This window comes from Naegleria gruberi, assembly GCF_000004985.1.
Source record: "Naegleria gruberi genomic scaffold NAEGRscaffold_11, whole genome shotgun sequence".
Classification (NCBI taxonomy): Eukaryota; Heterolobosea; class Eutetramitea; order Acrasida; family Naegleriidae; genus Naegleria; species Naegleria gruberi.
Window position 1 is genome coordinate 423,837 of NW_003163316.1, and position 19,537 is coordinate 443,373.

The following is a 19,537-nucleotide window of genomic DNA, read 5'->3' on the forward strand; positions in this document are numbered from 1 at the left end:
TAGGTTGTTAACACCCTTTAAACCTTTAAACAGGTAAAAAAGGATTTTGAAATTTTTTACTTGGTTTTACTCCCCGTATGTGACAACATTACAACCCCAATTGAAATTGGACGTGAAAACTATTCAGTAAAAAAACAAGCGACACGAGAGAATATGGGTCAAGCAAGTACACAAGAAAAGGGAACCAAAAGTTCTATGATGGATGCAGATGATGATGAAATTCTCAACAATAATAACAGCAAAACAACAGCAACAACTCATCATCCAACTACATCATCAACCACCAGTGCTACAAGCAGCAATACAGTTGGCTCTAAAAATAAGATAAATGAATCAATACAAATAGTATCAATAGAAAAGGAAAATGAGGAGGAGTATGATTATTTAGTGAAGGTTGTTCTTGTGGGAGATTATGGAGTCGGTAGGTTTTTAATAATATTCTAAATAGTAATTTAAATTTCTATTATTTATTGATCATTCACCTGTGAATAATCTATCGGATACAAATTATAGGTAAAACTAGTTTGGCCAAGAAAATCAGTCAAAGAGGTTTCACAACACAACATCAACCTACTATTGGTATTGATTTTGTTGTTTGTACTCTTATTTTGAACACCAAGGAAACTGGTAAGTTACTGTTAATAATTTATTAACGATTTTCTCATCAAATAATATCAGTTCGTCTCCAACTTTGGGATACTGCTGGTAAGTTATATGGAAATTTATTGTAATGATTAATTTCATAAATGCAGGTCAAGGTATGTTGTCATGATAAAATGTTGTAAAATTTAAACAATTGAAATTGAAAATTTAACCAAATTTAAACCAAATTCAAATTCTTACCTTAATAGAAAAATTCAAGGCTCTTGCTAGCTCATTTTTCCGTGGGGCTGATGGTATTTTTGTTATTGCTGACATTAGCGAAAAATCATCCTTTGACAGAGTTCCAGGATTTTTGGAAGATGGTAAAAAGAATTGTACAGATGATGTGGAATTTATTTTCATTGCATCCAAGACAGATCTTCGTAGTATTGGATCATCAACTCAAGTATTGAGCGAAGAAGATACTAAGAGAGAATTCAGAAAGTATGATTCACAAATTCCAATAATAGAAACAAGTGCCAAAGAGGACAAGAATGTTGAAAAGGCTCTCCTAACCATCATTCAAAGAATTTACAACAAGAAGAAGGAAGCCAAGAAATAATGTATTTTTATATAAAGTAATAGTAATAATAACATAGTAGCTAATAGCTCAACCACAAATTAGATCCATAATTCATTCAAATGTGTGAATTGGAGTGATTCAGCCATCATCAAATCATTCAAATAAATTATTGATTGAAAAAAAACAATGCCACCAAAACAATTCAAAAAATCATTTGCTGCACAAGGCAGACTTGAAAAAGAAAGAGAGGAAAGAAGTATCAGAGAACGTGAATCTCACGTTAAAGCTAAAACATATTTGGAACATTTAGCTGTGGATTATATTCTTAAAACTGTTGTTTTTGAAAATGTTGAACAGATACCACCACATTCCGAGATGAAGGATATTCTGTTATTGGCTTTGAAATCATCACTATCAAGACAACAAAGTGAAACCATCACAACATCAAACTCTACACCTAATACTATTTATTCCGAAATTGAAAGATACATTGATGATTATACTGAATTTTTAACTTCAGTCTTACAGAAAGAAATTTCAAAAGCCAAGAAACCAAAACCAACCATTCAATTCGACATCAAACAAGTTAAACCATTATCCTCATCGAAAGCTAGTGAATTTTCAAACAATTTGGAAAAGTTCTCTGTTAGAAATTTAATTACCGAATAATTTGTAAATAATACACAATCACAAAGACAAACTACCAAATCCACTAATATTAATATTTTAATTGATATTAATCATATTAATATTAAAGCCTTTCTCCTTCCCCAGAATCCTTCATCATTAAATATATTTATTATTAGTATTATTTGATGGTGACGTTGCAATGATGACGATATTAACGAAGGAACATAGAATAAATAAAAATTCATAAATCCAAACTTTGCCATGTGGGGAAAGCTTCACCAATTTGCCAATGAGTTGATGGCACCTATTGATGATGAAGAGGAGGAAGATCAAGAATACTATGATCATAACAATCAAAAGCATCAACAACAACATCATCCTCAACAATCTAACAAGGAAGATGCCTTCTTCTCTCAAACCTTCCTCACTCAACCACAAACATCACTCCATCATCAACAACACTCACACCATCAACCACAACAGCAACCACAACTCGTAAATCATCAAAGTAATCACAAGAGAACTTCATCTTCAGCCAGTTTTGGTGGTCAAACCACAACCTCCCGAGATTCACCAGTCTTTATGCAACACTCTGCTTCCTATCAGCATTTACCAAGTGCTGCTGGAACAAGTTATTCAAGTGCTACTACACTCTCTTCCTCTCCTCCAAATTTTAGTTATCAACAACAACAATCAAACTTTAAATCCTCCCTTTTGGAAACTGCAACAACCTTCTTTAAATCAAGTGCATCACCTTCAAGTCAACAGGCAACTACTTCCACCACTAGAACTCATTCTCCATACAGTGACCATTCTGTTTCGATTAAATCACCAATGGACAATGTATCGGATGGTGGTATTTCAGGTACAACATTTCCAATTCCATCCTCTATTATAACAGGTCAACAAATGCAACAAAACAATGTAAAACAATCGAGCATTTCCACTCCAGTGAACCAACAACAGACAGTTCCTCCTCCACAAATTCCTGGTTTTCTTTTGAGTGGCTATAAATCATCACAGACAGAGGTAACCAAATCTGATAATCCAAATTATATTCATGTAAAATTATGTGTCGGAGAGGAAATTACTTACAATGATCAACATGTGGAATATTTACAAAGTCAAATTACTTATTTACAACACGAGATTGCTAATCAAGCTGATAGATATGAAAAGGAAAAGAGTGATTTGAAACACTTGTTGGAAAATACTCAACATGCCTGTAGGGAACAACATTTAAAATTGAACGAATATATTGAACAAAATAGAAGACTCGAGTATGATTTACAACAAACTAATATGAATGCCAGTGCTCACATTTCAAAATTAGAATCATCAATTAATGAGTTGACAAATCACAAGAAACAATTAATTCAAACAATTAATGATCAGGATGTTAAGATGCAACAAATATTAACAGAACTCCAAAAGGAACAAGCTAATTCCAGACAATATCACTCTGAATTGGAAAGAGAAAGATCAACAGCAAGAAATGTTGAAAGTCAAAACTCAGAAGCTATGAGATTGTTACAGGAACGTGAAAAAGAATTGGCTGATTTGGAGCTAGCTCTTGAGCAATTACAAATGCTCTCTGGAAAGGAAGGTTCCAAATTGAAACAAGTAATCAAACAAAAGGATGAGGAAATTTCAGAATTGAAAGAAAACTCTATCAAGTTGTCTCAACAAGTTTCTGAATTGGATATGCTGAGAGTCCAAGTTGAACAATATAAGGAGAAGATTAATGACTTGGAAAGTTCCTCTGCCTTAACCAACGATTCAAGCAATAGTCCATGTAAGTTTTACTATTACTTAGGAAACCTTATCGAGAATATTTAGCTGAAATATTTAAACGAATGTTGGAAGATTGTACCAGTAGATTGAATGATGAAAACTTGATTGATAGAAGAGTGGTATCACGAATGCTATTGGCTCTTGTATCTAATCATGCAGATACAAGACAACAACAAGCAATTTTCAAATTCTTCCTCAAAACCCTCAATATTAACAATCAAGAGGATGAACAATTGTTGCAACAGGCACTAGTTTTTCTCCAACAAGAACGTTACAAGCAGCTCTTGGCACGTAAAAAGACATTTTCTGAATTGTTTGTGAACTACTTATTGGAAGAAGGAAAGATAACTCCTGCTGGTGTGAATAAATAATAGGTGTACTTTTTAGAATTAATTATTTATTTTAATATTCCATTTCATCATCATCACCTTCCTCTTCATCTCCTGTAGGTTCTTCCACAAATTTCTCAAGTTTATGTGTTTTCTTATCATAGTGACAAACTATTGAGGCATTGAATTCAGTCAATTCATGTCCGAAATGTTTCAAAAGTTTTGCTTGTTGAGCAGTAATTGGTTCTCCGAATGTACATAAATTGAATGGTCTTAAAATATTGATTACTTTGTTTTTAACTTCAATTGGTAAACCAAGATTGAGGAGTCGTTCTTCCAAGCTAAATGGCATCCAATCCACTGGGCCAGCTTCAAGTGTAATAGTTTTAGTGGCTACAAATCCAACCTTTGCGTAATCGCTTCGTTTAAAATTGGCAAAGTATTTAGCAACTTCTGCTTTTGGACGATCAGTAATGAACAATGCTCGGGTAGCAGTGAGGAATTTACTGGCATTATGGAGATCATTTTCAACTTCATTTTCTGGTGAGGTTCCCAAAGCGACTCTCATCACTTTATTCTTGGTCATGAAAAATCTATTTGTTTAGATAATATCATCATGAAAATATTAGAAAATATTATTGGTAAATATAATATTCGGTTCGTTCATAAAATTGACAAGAAGAGGTTGGTTAATAAATCATCCGATGACGGTACTTACTTGGATTCATTGAAATCTCTTCTAATTTCTTTAACGTGATTTGTTCTGCAATTAGATAAATCTAAAATGTAAATGTTATTAAATTCTTCGATGGCATTTCGGATTTCCTCTACCAGTTTATTCTTTTGTTCCTTTGTACTACGTTTCTTGGTTTTAGTGAGTGTGATAAGTTTGTCTCTCTTTGCTTTTGGCATTTTGTTATTTTTTTATCAAAATTTTTGTTCCAATTTCAATTTTTTATTTGAATGCCTCAACATTCCACAAGGTTGAATATTGAACACATTTTCTTTTTACCTTTGACAATAATTGAACTGCTTCTGTTTTTAAATTTGAAAAGAATAGAAATATGATACTTGTGATTTACAATGTTTTAATTACAATAAATTATTAAACAAATTGGTAGGCTTGTTCAAATGAGTTTTCAATATCGCTGTCATATTCTTCTCTGAGAGAGTCCAATAAATCAGGATCAATAGGGTAGAAATGAATAGTGCCATCAGAGAGGGCAACAACAGCTTCTCTGTAATAATCTTCAGTTGGATGGGCGAGTGTGATGGATTTAATCTCACTGGAACATGTTTCGAAAGTGTGTAATTCAGATAGATCATACAATCTTCTGATGGTAACTTGTTTCTTCATACCACCACTGATTACATATTTAGAATCAGGTGTTATCTCAATAGATTTCAATCTATCATTAATATCCAAGCTAGTGATATGTCTACCATTAATGGTAAACAAGTGAAGACTGCAATCTGTTTCAGAGTGAATCAATACATGGCCATCAGATGAGATTTTAACAATATTAATTTGATTTCTTAATGGGTGCTCGATTGTTCTAATGTAACTTCCTTCAGTGAGTGTATGTATTAAAACACATCCATCAATATCACCACTTGCAACAATATCCAAATCATTACTAACATCTACACACAATACACTAGCTTCGTGACCATACAAAATACGTAATGGTTGATCTGAGAGGGGATCCTTATTACTGACAACAAGTGGAATAGGGATTGGCAAGTCATCAATAACACTGGCAGCATTTACATTCACGTTGGTAATTAAATCTTTCACTTGATTCTTCAATGCATTACGTTTCAACTTTTTATAGTTGAGTGAGTAGACATTTACAGTTGCATCAGCAGAACCACTGACCAGATATCTTCCATCAGAAGTCATTGATAAGCATGTAATAATATCAGTGTGATGGAAAATACTTTGTTTCACCAAGAGTCTATCAAAGAGTGCAGAGCACTTGATACTCTTATCAAAGTGACCACAACTGAAAATCCACTTTCCATCCTTACTGCAAACAAAGCATGAATTATTTGGAGTAATATCCTTGGCAAATGGAGCACCAACTGTAGCAAATAATGTTGGCTTTTTGATCTTTCCAAGTTGGAATAATTGTCTATTAGAATCAACAACAATGACCTTATCTTCAGATTTGATGTGTTGAACAAACAAGACATCGTTACTAGATGTACTTTGTGCAGAAGCAATACTAGATGAGAATATTGGTACAAATGCATTAGGTTTCCATTCTGGTTTTTGTGTGGATTGTTTGTTGTAACGTTGAGGGTGTGGTTTTTTGAAAAGTTGTGAAGGTGTTTGACCAAAGTTAATGATTTGAGTCTCGATAGCCTTTCTTTGGAGTGGATCTTCAACTGCATCCAAATCTACAGAACCTTCATAGGTGAGGTAGTAGAAGAGATTATGAGCCTTTTCAGCTTCAACACCAGTTTGCTTGTAACCAAATATTAAATCAATCCATTCATGCAAATGATTGGAAACATATTCACTTTCTAAGGCTTCTTTGTTGATTCTGATAAATTCTTCTGGAGTTTTTGCCCAAGGAGGCAAAATAGCATCATCAACAACCTCCTTATTTTGCTTTACACCTAGATTGAGCTTGTTGTTATTTCTCAAAAATTCTGGCAAGTAGAAGAATTCAGGAATTAGTTCCTTAACATCAGAATTAGAGGCCATACAATTTTCCCAAGAGACAGGTAAAGAGTGGAATAATCTGTCTGGTAAATCGAATTGACCACCTTGGAGCTTGATATTATAGCTTGTGAAAGGCTCAAGTCTGAGCAAGAAGAATAATACAACACCAACACTAGAGTAGTGAGAACCATAATGGAATTTTGGAATGGTTTGATCTTGGAAAGCTTCATATCTTTCAAGAATATTCTTCAAACGTTTTTCATTGAGAGCACCAACAGGTTTAGATAAATCTCTATAAATGGATGTATCATTGATATCAATGTGATCTGAGGTATAGTCCTTAATAACCCAAGGGAAAACAGGATATTGAGTAAGGTCATTATAAGTTCTATTGGCGAATGTATTCAGAGCCATGAGGTATTCAAAGTTGGAAATTTCACGATTTTGCCATTTTTGTGTCAATCTTGATTTCTTCAAGAGAGCAGATGGGGTCAATGCATAGGCATGGAATTTAAGGTTTGGAGGACGTTGACCAACCAAGGTCTTGATTACTGCATCAATGTGAGACTTGTCAAAGTTGAAGAAAAATGCTGTTCTATTCAGGAAGAAAATTTCAATACCAGTATATCTGAGGAGATATCTTCTCTTATAAATTTCATAAATCTCATCGATTGGCCATTTTTGATCAAATGCTTCTTTGAGATGTTCAATGGAGACTGTTGTGTTATCCTTTGGTTCAGCATTATCAGCCTCAGCATTGACCATGAAATAGATGTGCTTGTTTGTAATTTCAAAAGTACCCTTGATGGTGTCGAGAGAAATAACCAATTCACAAGGAACAATCAATAGAGTTTCCTCTTCTTCTCTTTCCAAGTAGAGTCCTTCCTTTGGTGTCTTGTTAATGGTTTCCCATTCGCCATCCTCGTTTTCATTTATAACTTCTTCTCCATCTTCAGAGACATAACCTTCATCATCACTTTCACCAAGAGATTGTTCGTTGTGTTCTTCCTCCTCTTTTACTGGTTGGTTCTTGTTTTTCTCACTTCTTGATGTATGAACAAATGATGAGACTAGTTCACTTCTACAGCTCCAATCTTCATCATCATTACTTGGACTATCAACTGTTTTTTGGGAAATAATTCTATCTGATTTAGAGGCAGGTTTCATGATAATTCTCATTCTCATTCTCTTGGAGTTTTCAGTTGGATCGAGGAACATCATGAGATCATCCTTATCTTCGTCTTTAATCCAAACACCAGTTCCAGAGAAGAATTCAACCTCTTGTTTTCTCCATTCGGTGAGTGTAATCTTGGATCTTCTTCTTTGACCATCTCTCCAGTTGTTCATTCTTTGAAGCTCAGAGAAGCAGACGTGAGTCTTGGCATTTTGTGATTCTTGGGTTGCCTTCTTTAATTTTGGAATGTCATTGGATGCATTCTTTTCAATCACTTTGAGAATTTCATTAACTTTTTGTTCCTTCTTCTTTGAAACCTTTTCTTTTTGATTCTTTTCCTCTTCCTTGACTTCTTGATAGACTGAATTGAATGGTGGTGATTGTTTTACACCAAGCCAACCTTCTTCAGATTCCAAACTGAGAATAAATTCTTCTTGGGCAGCGTCTTGTTCAATGCAATTCAAACTTGATTGAAGATATTCCTTGGCCACTGGGGAGGTTAGAATAGTGGCCAATGAACGTTGGTTCTTTCTCAAGATGGCAGTAATGATAGGGATCAAACTATATTGTTTTTCTTCAATCTTGACAAAGAGTTTGGCCAATGTATAGAATACTCTAGCTTGACTCATAATTGTATCCTCACTTTCAGTCTTGAAGGTTGGTTTTGGAACTCTGTTGTGTCTAATATCATTACTAAGAAGAGCTAGCATTCTGATACCGTGTTTGGCTTCTTGAATCTCCTTTTCGTCCAATTCGCACAAAAGGAAGAGTTGCAATCTGAAAAGAACAAAGAAGAGTGATGGTGTTGGAATGTTACTTCTTGCGTTTGTTAAATCGGTAGCAATACTGATAATGGTTTGAAGAATGAATGGATTGGTATTCTTCTTGAAACCGTCATGATGCAACAATTCCATAGCCTTTGGATCCTTGATAGACATTTTGATAATATAGTCAAAACCTTGCATGAGATATTTGATTATGTAGAGTTTTTCATTGTGACGGTTGTCTAGTTTGATAATAACACTTGAAGCATCTGGAATTTCTTGCTTACTGTCTGTTGTGAGAACAAATTGTTCGACAGCTAAAGTAATTCTAAAGAGGTTTCTCCAAAACTCTAAATCCTTATTGAATTGAGTGTTGTTAATTTGGTTAATAACAAATGGTAAGAATCTCTTCAGGAAGATAATAAATGCTGAGGTTCTATCAATTTCCTTTCTATCGCAAATAATTTCAATTTGGTAGAAGGTTTCCTTCAATTGCTTGTAACCATTGGTAAGATTCAAATGTTCTGACAATACAATAGAAATAGTGTCGATAGCGCTTTCAAATAGAGAGTATGCCTTATCAGGTGCAGATCCAGATTCTGGAATAGCAAGAGACAAGATCCAATTTTGCCAACCAAACTGTTGTCCAAACATTACTCTATTGTGAGGATTTGATTTAAGGAGCATGTTAAAATCTGATAGAGCCTTTTCCTTTGTACTCAGAGACTTGTTAGAAGTCAAATTAAAGAATGTTCCCAAGAGATCTGGTAAAAGTATTCTTGTTCCTCCTTTGGAAATGTCTGTTGATATTATACTATTGATATTGAAACTAATCTTACACAAAATAATTTCTAACAAGGCAGTGTAAGTTTCTTCATCAAAGGTATTCTCGTTAAGTAATAAATGTTCGATAAGTAAAATGTATCCAAGGTTCTTAAACTTGAGTCTTTTTTCAGAATTTGATCTTTCCATAATTTTACCAATAAGTTTCAGAGAGAAGATACGAATCTTCTTCTTACTATTGGTTAACATGTGAAGGAGTGGAAGCATTACCTTCTCTTCAGAAAGACTGTCAATAATATTTGGAATTTCCTCATCAATTAATACTAAAACCCATTTGAGAGTTTCGACAACTTGTTTCTCATCAGAGCAGTCAACAATACATGACACAATTGCCTCTGCTTCAGTCTTGCTTATACCTGATCTAATCATGAGTTTGATAATTTCTGTCAGTTGAAGTCTAAGAGCATAAATTTCTTCTTCCTTTGGTCTAACTGTTGGTTGATAAATTCTTTCAGGTTCCTTCTCAGGTTTATACCAGAAGAAATATCTCATAACGTCCAAAATGAATTGAACTCCAACAATTTCATGGAAATATTCTGGATTTCTGGATACTTCTTCATAGAGGAAATGTAACATGTTGCTATGAATGTCAAAATCAACAGATACCCACAACTCGAAACTCAAAAACAATTGAAGGAAAATTTCTCTAATGATTGGATCTTTTGGATCTCCAGCGCATTCAATAAGTCCTTGGAGGGCTTTAAGAGTATCATGATTAATGTGTTCTGGAGGAATTTGACCAAGAATATGGCCAAGTGTACTTAGACTGTTCTTTTGTATCATATCTTGTTGATTTTTCTTATTATGTCTCAACATTTCAGTAATAAGAGAAACAGTTCTAGCACACATGGAATAATCGACAGTCCAGTCTTTTCTCAATAAACTAAACAGTGGGAAGAGTACTTCAACACCACCAATACAGTTCAATGTATCCTTGACTGGGTGAGTAACAAAAATGGATGTGCCTTGCAAGAGTCTTGCATCAGTTGAATAACCTTTCTTTGTACCTGAGTTATCAGGGCACTTGTAATCTTTTGTACATGATCGAGGATTATACAGACAAACCAATCTTTGGGAATATGAATCAGCTCCAGTCCAATCGAAATACCTTGGTTGAGAATCTCCCTTCTTGAATGTATATTGGAAATCTGGACCAGACCAGTAGATTTTTTGAATTTCTTGAAGAGTGAAGAATTTGTCAAATATTGCTATTGGTCCAGCTTGACCACAAAATGAAAGCACTCTTGGTTGTTTGTTATCTGCAGGAATATTTGTACAAAAGTGAGCGAATGAAACTTGACCACTGATTGGTGGATATTTCAGTTCTGATATTTGTTTTTGTTCTCCATCAACAAAGAGCACAATATCACTCTTCATCAAGAACTTTTTGTTTTGACTGAATGAAACAAAGTACCATCTATTTGTGTGGAAAAAGTGATCGAAAGTAATATTTTGTTGTTTTTTGCCACCAGATACAACCTGAACACAAATATGATTTCCTTTGAAGAAGAATTCCAAACCATTCAACTTTTTATCAAAAAAGCTGAAAAATCTATAGCAGTTTGATTTGGTGGTTCTTTCAATTCTTAACCAACAACTAAATGTATATCCATTGGAGGGAAACATTAAATTGTCAGCAACTAGACCACAATCAATTCCATCAAAACTGAAAAATGATGAAGGAGAATCATATCTTGACATCTTTCTAATTACTTCCAAAATCAAAGGTGACAAATCTTTATCCAAAGAATAGCCATCAGAGTCTTCATCTACAGTATTTTTTGAATCACTAATCTTTGTTCTCATCAATTTTATCAATGTCTTTAATTCTCTAGCAGACACACTAAAACTTCCAACAATACCAACCAAATAAATTAATTTTTGAATGACATTTAGACTAAACTTTGAATGTTTCGAAAGTAAATTATTAATCGTTTGTACTAATCCAACTGATGCAGCAACGCTATTATCAATTGTGCATTCCTCCAAGAGAACAATAAAAATATCTAGTATTTCAATTTGGATTTCTTCGGCAAGATATGGAAGTAATGTAAATATGACTGTTATGGTTTTTGGTGATTGGAAAATAAAGTTAGTTTGTGAATCGAAACGTGCTGTTGATCCGACAAGCTATTAATGTTATGTTATAAAAAACAAATAATTCATCATCACCAATTACAATTAATATATAGAGTATATTTTAGATTCATCAAATAAATACATACTGTATCTAATAAACAATCCATCAATAATTTCATAGATTTTCTATCACTTCCAAAAACTTTAACCAATTCCGCAATTCTATTCTCCTCCTGTTCAGTCATGACTGATCCTGATGATGAATACATTAATAATTGTCTCAAAATATCATGTTGTTGCGTAGATAGATGAATCAAAGCAGGTTGATTTGACTTGGGTTCCTCTCTTTGGACAAAGTGTTGTTGTTGTTGCTGTTGTGCCACAACATTATTTCCGGCACGATTGGATGCAGTAGATTGTTGTTGATTACTACTTCCGCCTCCAAAGAAAGAGAACATTTTTTATTGTTGTGATGTGCTGGAAAATCTTTTTTAAAATCCGAATAGCCAACAACGGTTATCAACCAAAGAACGACACTATCCAATAACATTCCAACACTATTAGAATAGTTTCGTTTTCAAAGAGAAGAGGATCCGATGAAAGTAAATTGAGAATTAGAAATAATAAAATTTTTGAGCTTTATTGAGATATCAAGGTCAAGTGAGGATAACTTTGCAAATTGAATTTGAGAGGGGAAATGTTGGGACAATCTGAAAGAGTTAATATTTTCACATTTGGAGCACATTGTAGGAATCTTTCGAGTAGCTGATCATTAATTTGAATACTATGGGATAAATCTAAATGAGTTAATTTTTCAAATTTGTTGGCAAATGACTTTTGGTTGATTTTCTGTATCTTTAAACTCTTCAAATTTGGACAATCTATTGTACATTCCACAGAGGTATCTCCTAACACTGTCAATTCTTCCAAATGTTCAGATCGAACAGCATCATCATGGAGGAAATTCACTTGCACTTCTCTCAATTTAGGGAAGAATGGGAAAATATTTCCCAAATCATATTTTACATTATGCAAATGCAAGAGGGTTAGATTAGGTAAAAAGTTTCTAATATTTTCAAAATTAGCACAACAATATGGCTCTATAATTAAATTTTCAATAGATTCCATTTGTTTGGTAAACTTTTCATCAAAATAGCTCATAATTTTAAGTGTCCTAAGTTGGGTACATCTCTCCATAAACTTTTCAAAATTAAAGGCATGAACTCGATTAATACTAAGATAGGTCAATGAATCTGTCAACTTTTTACAATTAAAATCCAGAGTTAATGAGGGTGGATTCGTTTCAAAGTCAATCTCTACATGACTCAATTCGGAAGATTCAGTTGTCAACTCAATACTTGATAATCCTGTACATTCTAACAACTTTAAAATCTGTAAATTTGCTAATTTCTCCATGAAAAATCTATAAGTTTCGTCATTCAACTTGCATTTGAACAAGTCTAATACTGTTATATTGGAAAATGTTGCCGACATATCTTCCTCAATACATCTCTGCAGAACAGTATCTCTTCTATATTCTTCTCTCACACTTTCAATCTTGTTTTCAATTGTATCTTGAGCATTTGCATTGTCAGATGTTGCTGTCGATTTACTTCTTTTAAAAATTGAGAATATTGACTTTCGTTTTGTAGTTTTTGGTTGTTCTAGAGTGGCATTGATGGCTCTAATACGTTTGGTCAATCTTCCCTTTAGTAATGTACATTCGGATAGTTTCAACTCGTTCAATTCTTTCAAATTATAAATCATGTAATAAATCAATTCAAATGAAAATCCATCTCGGAGTTGATCCAATTCCACTCTTTTCAATTTTTCGAACAAGATAACAGAAGATAACTTTTCAATCTCTTCAATCATTAAATTTTCTTCGAATAATTCTCTCAACAAGTTTGTATTTGAAAGTTGTTGTGCCGACTGACTACTTCCAGTACTACTGCTACTATTATTACTTGTTGGTGAAGAGGGTGGTTGTAGGAAGGGTTGGAAATATTCACTTTCATCAACACTCAACGAAGAGGAGTTAATTTTCAATTCGTGTATCATTCCGACCAGAGATTCAAACCACTGCTTACAAACTAAAAGGGTTGAATTTTGCAAATGTTCTCTAAAGGAGAGAAATTTGAAAATGTGCACAAGAGTTTCAGGCTGGAGTGGATGATGCCTATTTACACTACTCTTTTCCATAATGAACGAAGAGGTGAATTCTTCCTCGGCTTGTCCAATTGGTTTCAGCTGTATTTCTTCTTCATTATGGTTGGGATGTGTTGTTGGATACTGTCCATTGGCCATATCACCACGAGTTGCTGCTGTTGTATTTGTTGAAGAAGGTTGTTCAAATATTATGGGAAAGGAGTGTTGCTGTTGTTGTTAATGATCATTACAGGTTGTTTCGAAGTCATCATGATGGTTTTGTTTTTTACGATTGTATGATGGGAAAGTTTGATGTCAATTTTCAACCTCTTGAGAGAATTGAGTTTCCACTAATGATACTCTCCTTCCATAAGAAAGGTGCGAAGAGCAACATAGTGACTGATACTTCCAAATGGATCAAAACATTTTCATAAGGTAACTTGTTGGGGATAATTGATGCAAATGGTTGAGCATCTATTAATTATGAATTTAAAATTATTTATTCGAAATATGTAGGCACACTATGTTTTTACAATCTCTTAGATTGATTGGCAAATAACCATGGTTGTAAGAATACACTCACTAACCCAGCTAAACTAATACCAATGGCATCAGAAACTGAAACAACACTCATGGAAAATTCTCTTTCCCTCACTGGTACTTCTGTAGAGATGCAATAATAGGTATTGACATAGGTGGCTCCTCCTAAAAATCCTTCAAACAAAATGAAACAGAATGTGAAGAAAATTACTGGAACAAATCTAAAGTAAGCATCCAAGAATAAAAAGATGAATAGACAACATTGTAAAACTGCTGGGACCCACAAACGTTTGATTGGGAAAATATCTGCATGATGAATGCGGTGTTATCACAACAATGATGATAAATATACTTACTGACAGATGATCTAGAAATGAATACACCGGCTGTGTTTGATTCGATTTTTGTGATAATAGTTGATCATTCCAAATATGAAATTCAATAAAAGAAATTACTTACTCTGATATAAGAATTGATAATAAACGTAATCATCCTTCTTTGGAATTAATTCTTTTCTGAATGTTAAATTTGGAGAAACACCTTGATTGATTGCATATTCTGCAAAGTAAACAGTGGTCAATGGAAGCATATATTTCAAAGCAAGAGGCTGTATGTTAATAATAATATTAAATGAAATTGAAATAAGCAAATCAAACTTTGAAATACTTACCAAAACAAGTTTGATTTTTTCCTTCATTGTTAATGGATTTGTTGGAGTGGAAGATTCCTTAACCATACCTCTTCCTCTCGAGCAGAAACCAGCAGCATAGTGAGATCCACTCATAATTAAAAATGTGGCCAATAGCATGAGTAATGGCAATGGTGTAATAATGGACAGGGAAATACTTGGACTCAGATTTAACCAACCCTTAAGAGCCAAGTATGAAAGAGCACCAAAAATACCAGCACCTCCAGTTCCTATAAATGAATTACATAATGAAACCAATTTCCATATTAATAATATTTGAATTAGAAATTATATAAAATTATATAAATTATTAGAATATAAAATAATGAACTTTTTGCAAAAATCTTACCTGAAGACCAAGCAGAAATGGTATTCTTATGATAATATGAAGACATGGCCAAGAAGGTAATTTCACCACCACCAGAAGAAAGAGATGCCAACACTACACCCACCAACTTTAAATAAATATTATCAAACCAAGCAACCATTTGGAAACTGGCCAAAGCCAACAAGACAGCCAAACCAACACGAATATTATATGGAATGGCATGCATAAAGAACGGAGCAAGAGCTTTCAAAAACAGTGTTGGTAAAATATCGGCCAACAAGACAATACCAGATTGTCCATGAATTAAATCCTCTACAATAAAATCAATAGATTATTATTCGAAAGTGAAATGATATTTTCCATCATTAACATCAAAATTCATCCGATTATTAATAATGTTTCCAATATTGTTAATATTATTATTTAACACGTACCAGCTGCTGATAACATAATCACATAACTGTAATTATTTAATAATCCACAAATGAAGAAGGCAATAAGATCTCTCGTCTTGGCACCTTCCTTCTTTTTCTTTCCTCCTTCATCGGCAGCATCCACTAATTTATCACCATCTTGACTATTCACTGTACTGATTTTTTCAATGAAAATTTGTTGTTGCTGTTGTTGTTCCTCGGCATCATCATTTAAAAGCCTCAATTTTGAATGATTGAAATGTTGTTGTTGCTCCTCATCATGATGTTGATCCAATAATTGTTTATCCCCATAGATTGCCCCATACGAATTATTGTTGAATTTAATTGGATTTTCCTCCATTTTCCTCTTTCCGATGATGAGATTGGGGGAGAGTTTGATTGAACGTTTTTTTAAAGATTTCAATTAAAATTGTTTAACAGATATTTGGGTGGACCTCAGAACTGGAAAGCATCACAGGTTCAAAGAGGAGATTGGTAATTTAACATGGTGTTATCATACTTTCTATTACAAAAATTCAGTTTCAACTTTAAGCCTTACATTTTATTGGAATTAGACCAAGTAACTAGTTAGAGTGATTCTTCTTCATTATTAAAAGCAGCGTCCATTGATGACAATCCAAGCATTGACATGGCTCTGGAAACGTCATCACCTCTTTCCTTGAATAAACATTCAAATCCAGACTCGGCAACTGTAACCAAGACGATAGTATTTGATTTGATATCTTCAGGAATATCATTTTCAAATACATCCTTAATCAATTCAGCAGTAGCAGAATTACTAGTCCAAACATGGAGAATTTGCTTCTTCATATTACAATTCAAAACTCCCTTTGTTGAACTAATGACTCCCTCAAGTTTCTTCTTTAAAAGGTGCTTGATTGAGCTTCTAGAAACTGTTGAACTAAGGTCCAAGAAATTGAAACATCTTGTAACAGAACATCCAATGAAAACACTTTCCTTTGTGAGGTTATTTTCAATTTTAAGAGCAAAATCAGTAATTTTGCTTCCCTCAGCATAGGTCAATTCCATTTCTGTTTTAAAGAGTGAAACTGTAACATTGGATTTGCTAAAAAGTTGTTTGATAAATTCAAAAGATAAAACTTCAGAAAATACAGAATTTCCTCCGGCATTACTGACACAGAGTAATCTCTTTGAATCTAATGAGAGTTCACAACCCTTGAATAAATCACAGAACTGAGCAGCATTATCACTACTCGAAGAATTGACGACACCATTCGATTTCCATTCAGTAAGTAAACATAAATGTCCAGAACTTTCAGAAAATACATTTTCAACAAGTGAATCACTCAAAGTTGTGTCAGAACTTTTGAGTGAGCAATTGATAGATTCACTGTCAAAGGTGCTGCCTGACGAACTAGACAGTTCTGAAGCCACGACAGCACAAGTAGTTCGGGCAAGTAGAGAAACAGATTCCCTCGTTCGGGCATTGGTTCGGGCTAGCTTGAAGACTCAATAAGCACGAGTCACTAGAGGTGGTTGATGGAGTGGTAGTAGAGGTCATTTGGTTGGGGTTTTAGATCAGTGGTTTTAAGAGCAATCTCTTTTGCGATAGAATAAATTTTTTTCTTGTTGTTTTTGAAAATGTGTGTCCACACTACCAGATAAAATAGATCTATTTTTAAAAAGTATGTTGTTTATTTTTAGAGTAAGTTCGTATGTACATGCATACGGAAGAATTTCCGAGAAAATATCGAGAGAGTTTACAAAAAACAAGTTGCAATTTTTAATCTCAAACGAGAAATTTCTAGTTTCAAACAACTTGATTAAACCTCCAATTCCTTAATATATTACATGATTGGATCATTGACGGCTACGGCCATATCACGATGAATGCACCTCATCCCGTCCGATTTGAGAAGTTAAGCATCGTAGAGCCACATCAGTACTGAGGTTGGAGACAACTTGGGAACCTGTGGTGCTGTAGTCTTTTTTGCATTCTAAATTCCAGTGTGGCACCAATATGCTTGAAACTTTAAATGATTTATTTGACTATTGAAAAGTAGTAACATTCATGTTCTGAAAAAGAAGTTTGTATTAGTGCCTTTACAATAAGCATATTTAAATAAATAATACTCTTATTATGTAATTCAGAGTTTCTTCTTCTAAACTTAGAACATTGCAGAACTTTGTAAAAAAATGCAAGACGATTGTTCAGAGTGTTGTGTGATCATTTCTCTAATTGATCACAATCCTTCCCTACAGCAGCACGATACCCTGTTCGACAAATTAAAAATTCATATGAGAAGTTATCGGAATAGTGTACCATTTTCAATGAAGTTTGAAGAGATTAATAATATCATGTCGATGGAACATAAATTTCACTATCCTTCCCATGCCAAGGTTTCTCACTCACACAATTGTTTGTGTATCTCTGATGATTCAAATTCTGAAGTGAAATTTTTTGATTTGACTACTCATGAATATTTAGGAGCCTTTTTTGTTGAAGGAGGAGTGACTGGCTTGTTAATTGAAGAGAATTTTGATCATCAACAAAATGATGCTATTTATTTTGGAGAGCATATGTATACTTTTAAATATAGAGTGAAGGATTTAATGAGATTAGGATCAAGTGCTGATTGTATTTGGAAAATTGAAAGAAATCATTTGTATGGAATGGCAATTAGAACGATTGGAAATCAGAAACAATTATTCAGATTTAGTGCTTCCCAAGGAGCTATGGATATAATAGATACTGTGAATGGAAAGGTCATTAAGGAGTTGAAGCTTGAAAAAATCAAAACAGTGACGGATATTGTTTTCATCAATCCAAAAAGAATGCTTGTTGCTGAACTTTTTCATAATACATGCTTTATTTATGATGAAATGAACGAAAATGAATGGATATTGATACATACAATTGAAGACGCAGAGAATATTCATTTTAGTCAACCATTAGGATTGACGATTGACAGAAAAGGAGGGAAAATATTTCTTTCAGATTATGACAATCAGAGAATTGTTGTATTTAATGAGAGTTTAGATTTGCTTTCTTGTCATTATCCAGAATCTCTGAATCCATATGGTCTTGATTTTGATGAAAGAACAGGATTACTCTACATTACTGATCAACAAGCTTACTCCATTAGAATATTTAAATAGATATGCCAATTATTGTACCAGTTTCTTTATGGTACTTGTTCAATATGCAAACATTCTTCGCTCCACAACAAACAGAATAAATAGTAATTTGCTTACTTTGGTTTGGTTTCAGTCAGCCACCTAACTCTTTAAATTAATTGAAAATCATTGCTGATGTAGAAAGATTTCTCTCAAATATAATCAAAGGAATTACTTGATAGTCTGAATGAATATGAACATGGAACCCATCTGTTTCCTATAATACAAACTCATTATAATATTGGATCTTTGGACTGATGGCATTCCATTTTGTTGCAACAATCCATTGTCAAATTCTGAAATTTGAAATTTGTGAAATCTGATCAGAATTTGGTTTAAAGTAGCCATTAATCTTGTCAACTAGTATACAGTTAGTGTCACGAAAAAAACGATAAATAAACCTAAATTTATAGTTTGAATGGCTACGGCCATATCACGATGAATGCACCTCATCCCGTCCGATTTGAGAAGTTAAGCATCGTCGAGCCACATCAGTACTGAGGTTGGAGACAACTTGGGAACCTGTGGTGCTGTAGTCTTTTATATTTTTGTCTTTTTGTGGTTTTTAGCTCATAGAACTGGTAATACCATCAAAAGAAAAGCTAACCAAGTCTGTCTTTGTCAATGATTGAAAGCGAGTGAATCTAAACTCTGTGGATTGGGTGTTGAATAACAGCAGTCTTTTATTCTTGCTTTATCTTTCTTTTATTGGAAATGACAATGTTTTCCTTTCAATGAGTTCTGTTTTTGAAAAATAGCATAAGGCTTACCAATATTTCTAATTATTAAGATAAACAGTTTATTAATCAAAT

At 33.6% G+C, this 19,537-nt stretch overlaps 7 protein-coding genes across 7 annotated transcripts; 4 read left to right on the forward strand and 3 right to left on the reverse strand.

Moving 5' to 3' along the window:
• Window positions 1-153: 153 nt before the first annotated feature.
• NAEGRDRAFT_64790 (rab family small GTPase) lies at window positions 154-1,204 on the forward strand (the record flags this gene model as incomplete). The annotated part of the gene is made up of 5 exons (XM_002679943.1): window positions 154-421; window positions 514-627; window positions 679-705; window positions 753-758; window positions 852-1,204. The coding sequence occupies 5 exons, from the start codon at window positions 154-156 to the stop codon at window positions 1,202-1,204; spliced, it is 768 nt and encodes a 255-aa protein (XP_002679989.1).
• Window positions 1,205-1,351: 147 nt separating this feature from the next.
• Window positions 1,352-1,834, forward strand: NAEGRDRAFT_64791 (uncharacterized protein; the record flags this gene model as incomplete). The annotated part of the gene is made up of 1 exon (XM_002679944.1): window positions 1,352-1,834. One exon carries the CDS (start codon window positions 1,352-1,354, stop codon window positions 1,832-1,834), a length of 483 nt encoding a protein of 160 aa, XP_002679990.1.
• A 222-nt stretch (window positions 1,835-2,056) lies between these two features.
• NAEGRDRAFT_47282 (uncharacterized protein) lies at window positions 2,057-3,634 on the forward strand (the record flags this gene model as incomplete). The annotated part of the gene is made up of 1 exon (XM_002679945.1): window positions 2,057-3,634. One exon carries the CDS (start codon window positions 2,057-2,059, stop codon window positions 3,632-3,634), a length of 1,578 nt encoding a protein of 525 aa, XP_002679991.1.
• Window positions 3,635-3,974: 340 nt separating this feature from the next.
• Window positions 3,975-4,830, reverse strand: NAEGRDRAFT_78893 (60S acidic ribosomal protein; the record flags this gene model as incomplete). Its single annotated transcript, XM_002680071.1, has 2 exons — window positions 3,975-4,511; window positions 4,637-4,830. The coding sequence occupies 2 exons, from the start codon at window positions 4,828-4,830 to the stop codon at window positions 3,992-3,994; spliced, it is 714 nt and encodes a 237-aa protein (XP_002680117.1). The 3' UTR covers window positions 3,975-3,991.
• A 9,296-nt stretch (window positions 4,831-14,126) lies between these two features.
• Window positions 14,127-15,927, reverse strand: NAEGRDRAFT_31765 (uncharacterized protein; the record flags this gene model as incomplete). Its single annotated transcript, XM_002680072.1, has 6 exons — window positions 14,127-14,443; window positions 14,494-14,523; window positions 14,597-14,744; window positions 14,808-15,055; window positions 15,175-15,465; window positions 15,588-15,927. 6 exons carry the CDS (start codon window positions 15,925-15,927, stop codon window positions 14,127-14,129), a joined length of 1,374 nt encoding a protein of 457 aa, XP_002680118.1.
• Window positions 15,928-16,154: 227 nt separating this feature from the next.
• On the reverse strand, window positions 16,155-17,109 carry NAEGRDRAFT_64795 (uncharacterized protein; the record flags this gene model as incomplete). The annotated part of the gene is made up of 2 exons (XM_002680073.1): window positions 16,155-16,972; window positions 17,058-17,109. 2 exons carry the CDS (start codon window positions 17,107-17,109, stop codon window positions 16,155-16,157), a joined length of 870 nt encoding a protein of 289 aa, XP_002680119.1.
• A 635-nt stretch (window positions 17,110-17,744) lies between these two features.
• NAEGRDRAFT_64796 (uncharacterized protein) lies at window positions 17,745-18,707 on the forward strand (the record flags this gene model as incomplete). Its single annotated transcript, XM_002679946.1, has 1 exon — window positions 17,745-18,707. The coding sequence occupies one exon, from the start codon at window positions 17,745-17,747 to the stop codon at window positions 18,705-18,707; it is 963 nt and encodes a 320-aa protein (XP_002679992.1).
• Window positions 18,708-19,537: the final 830 nt, after the last annotated feature.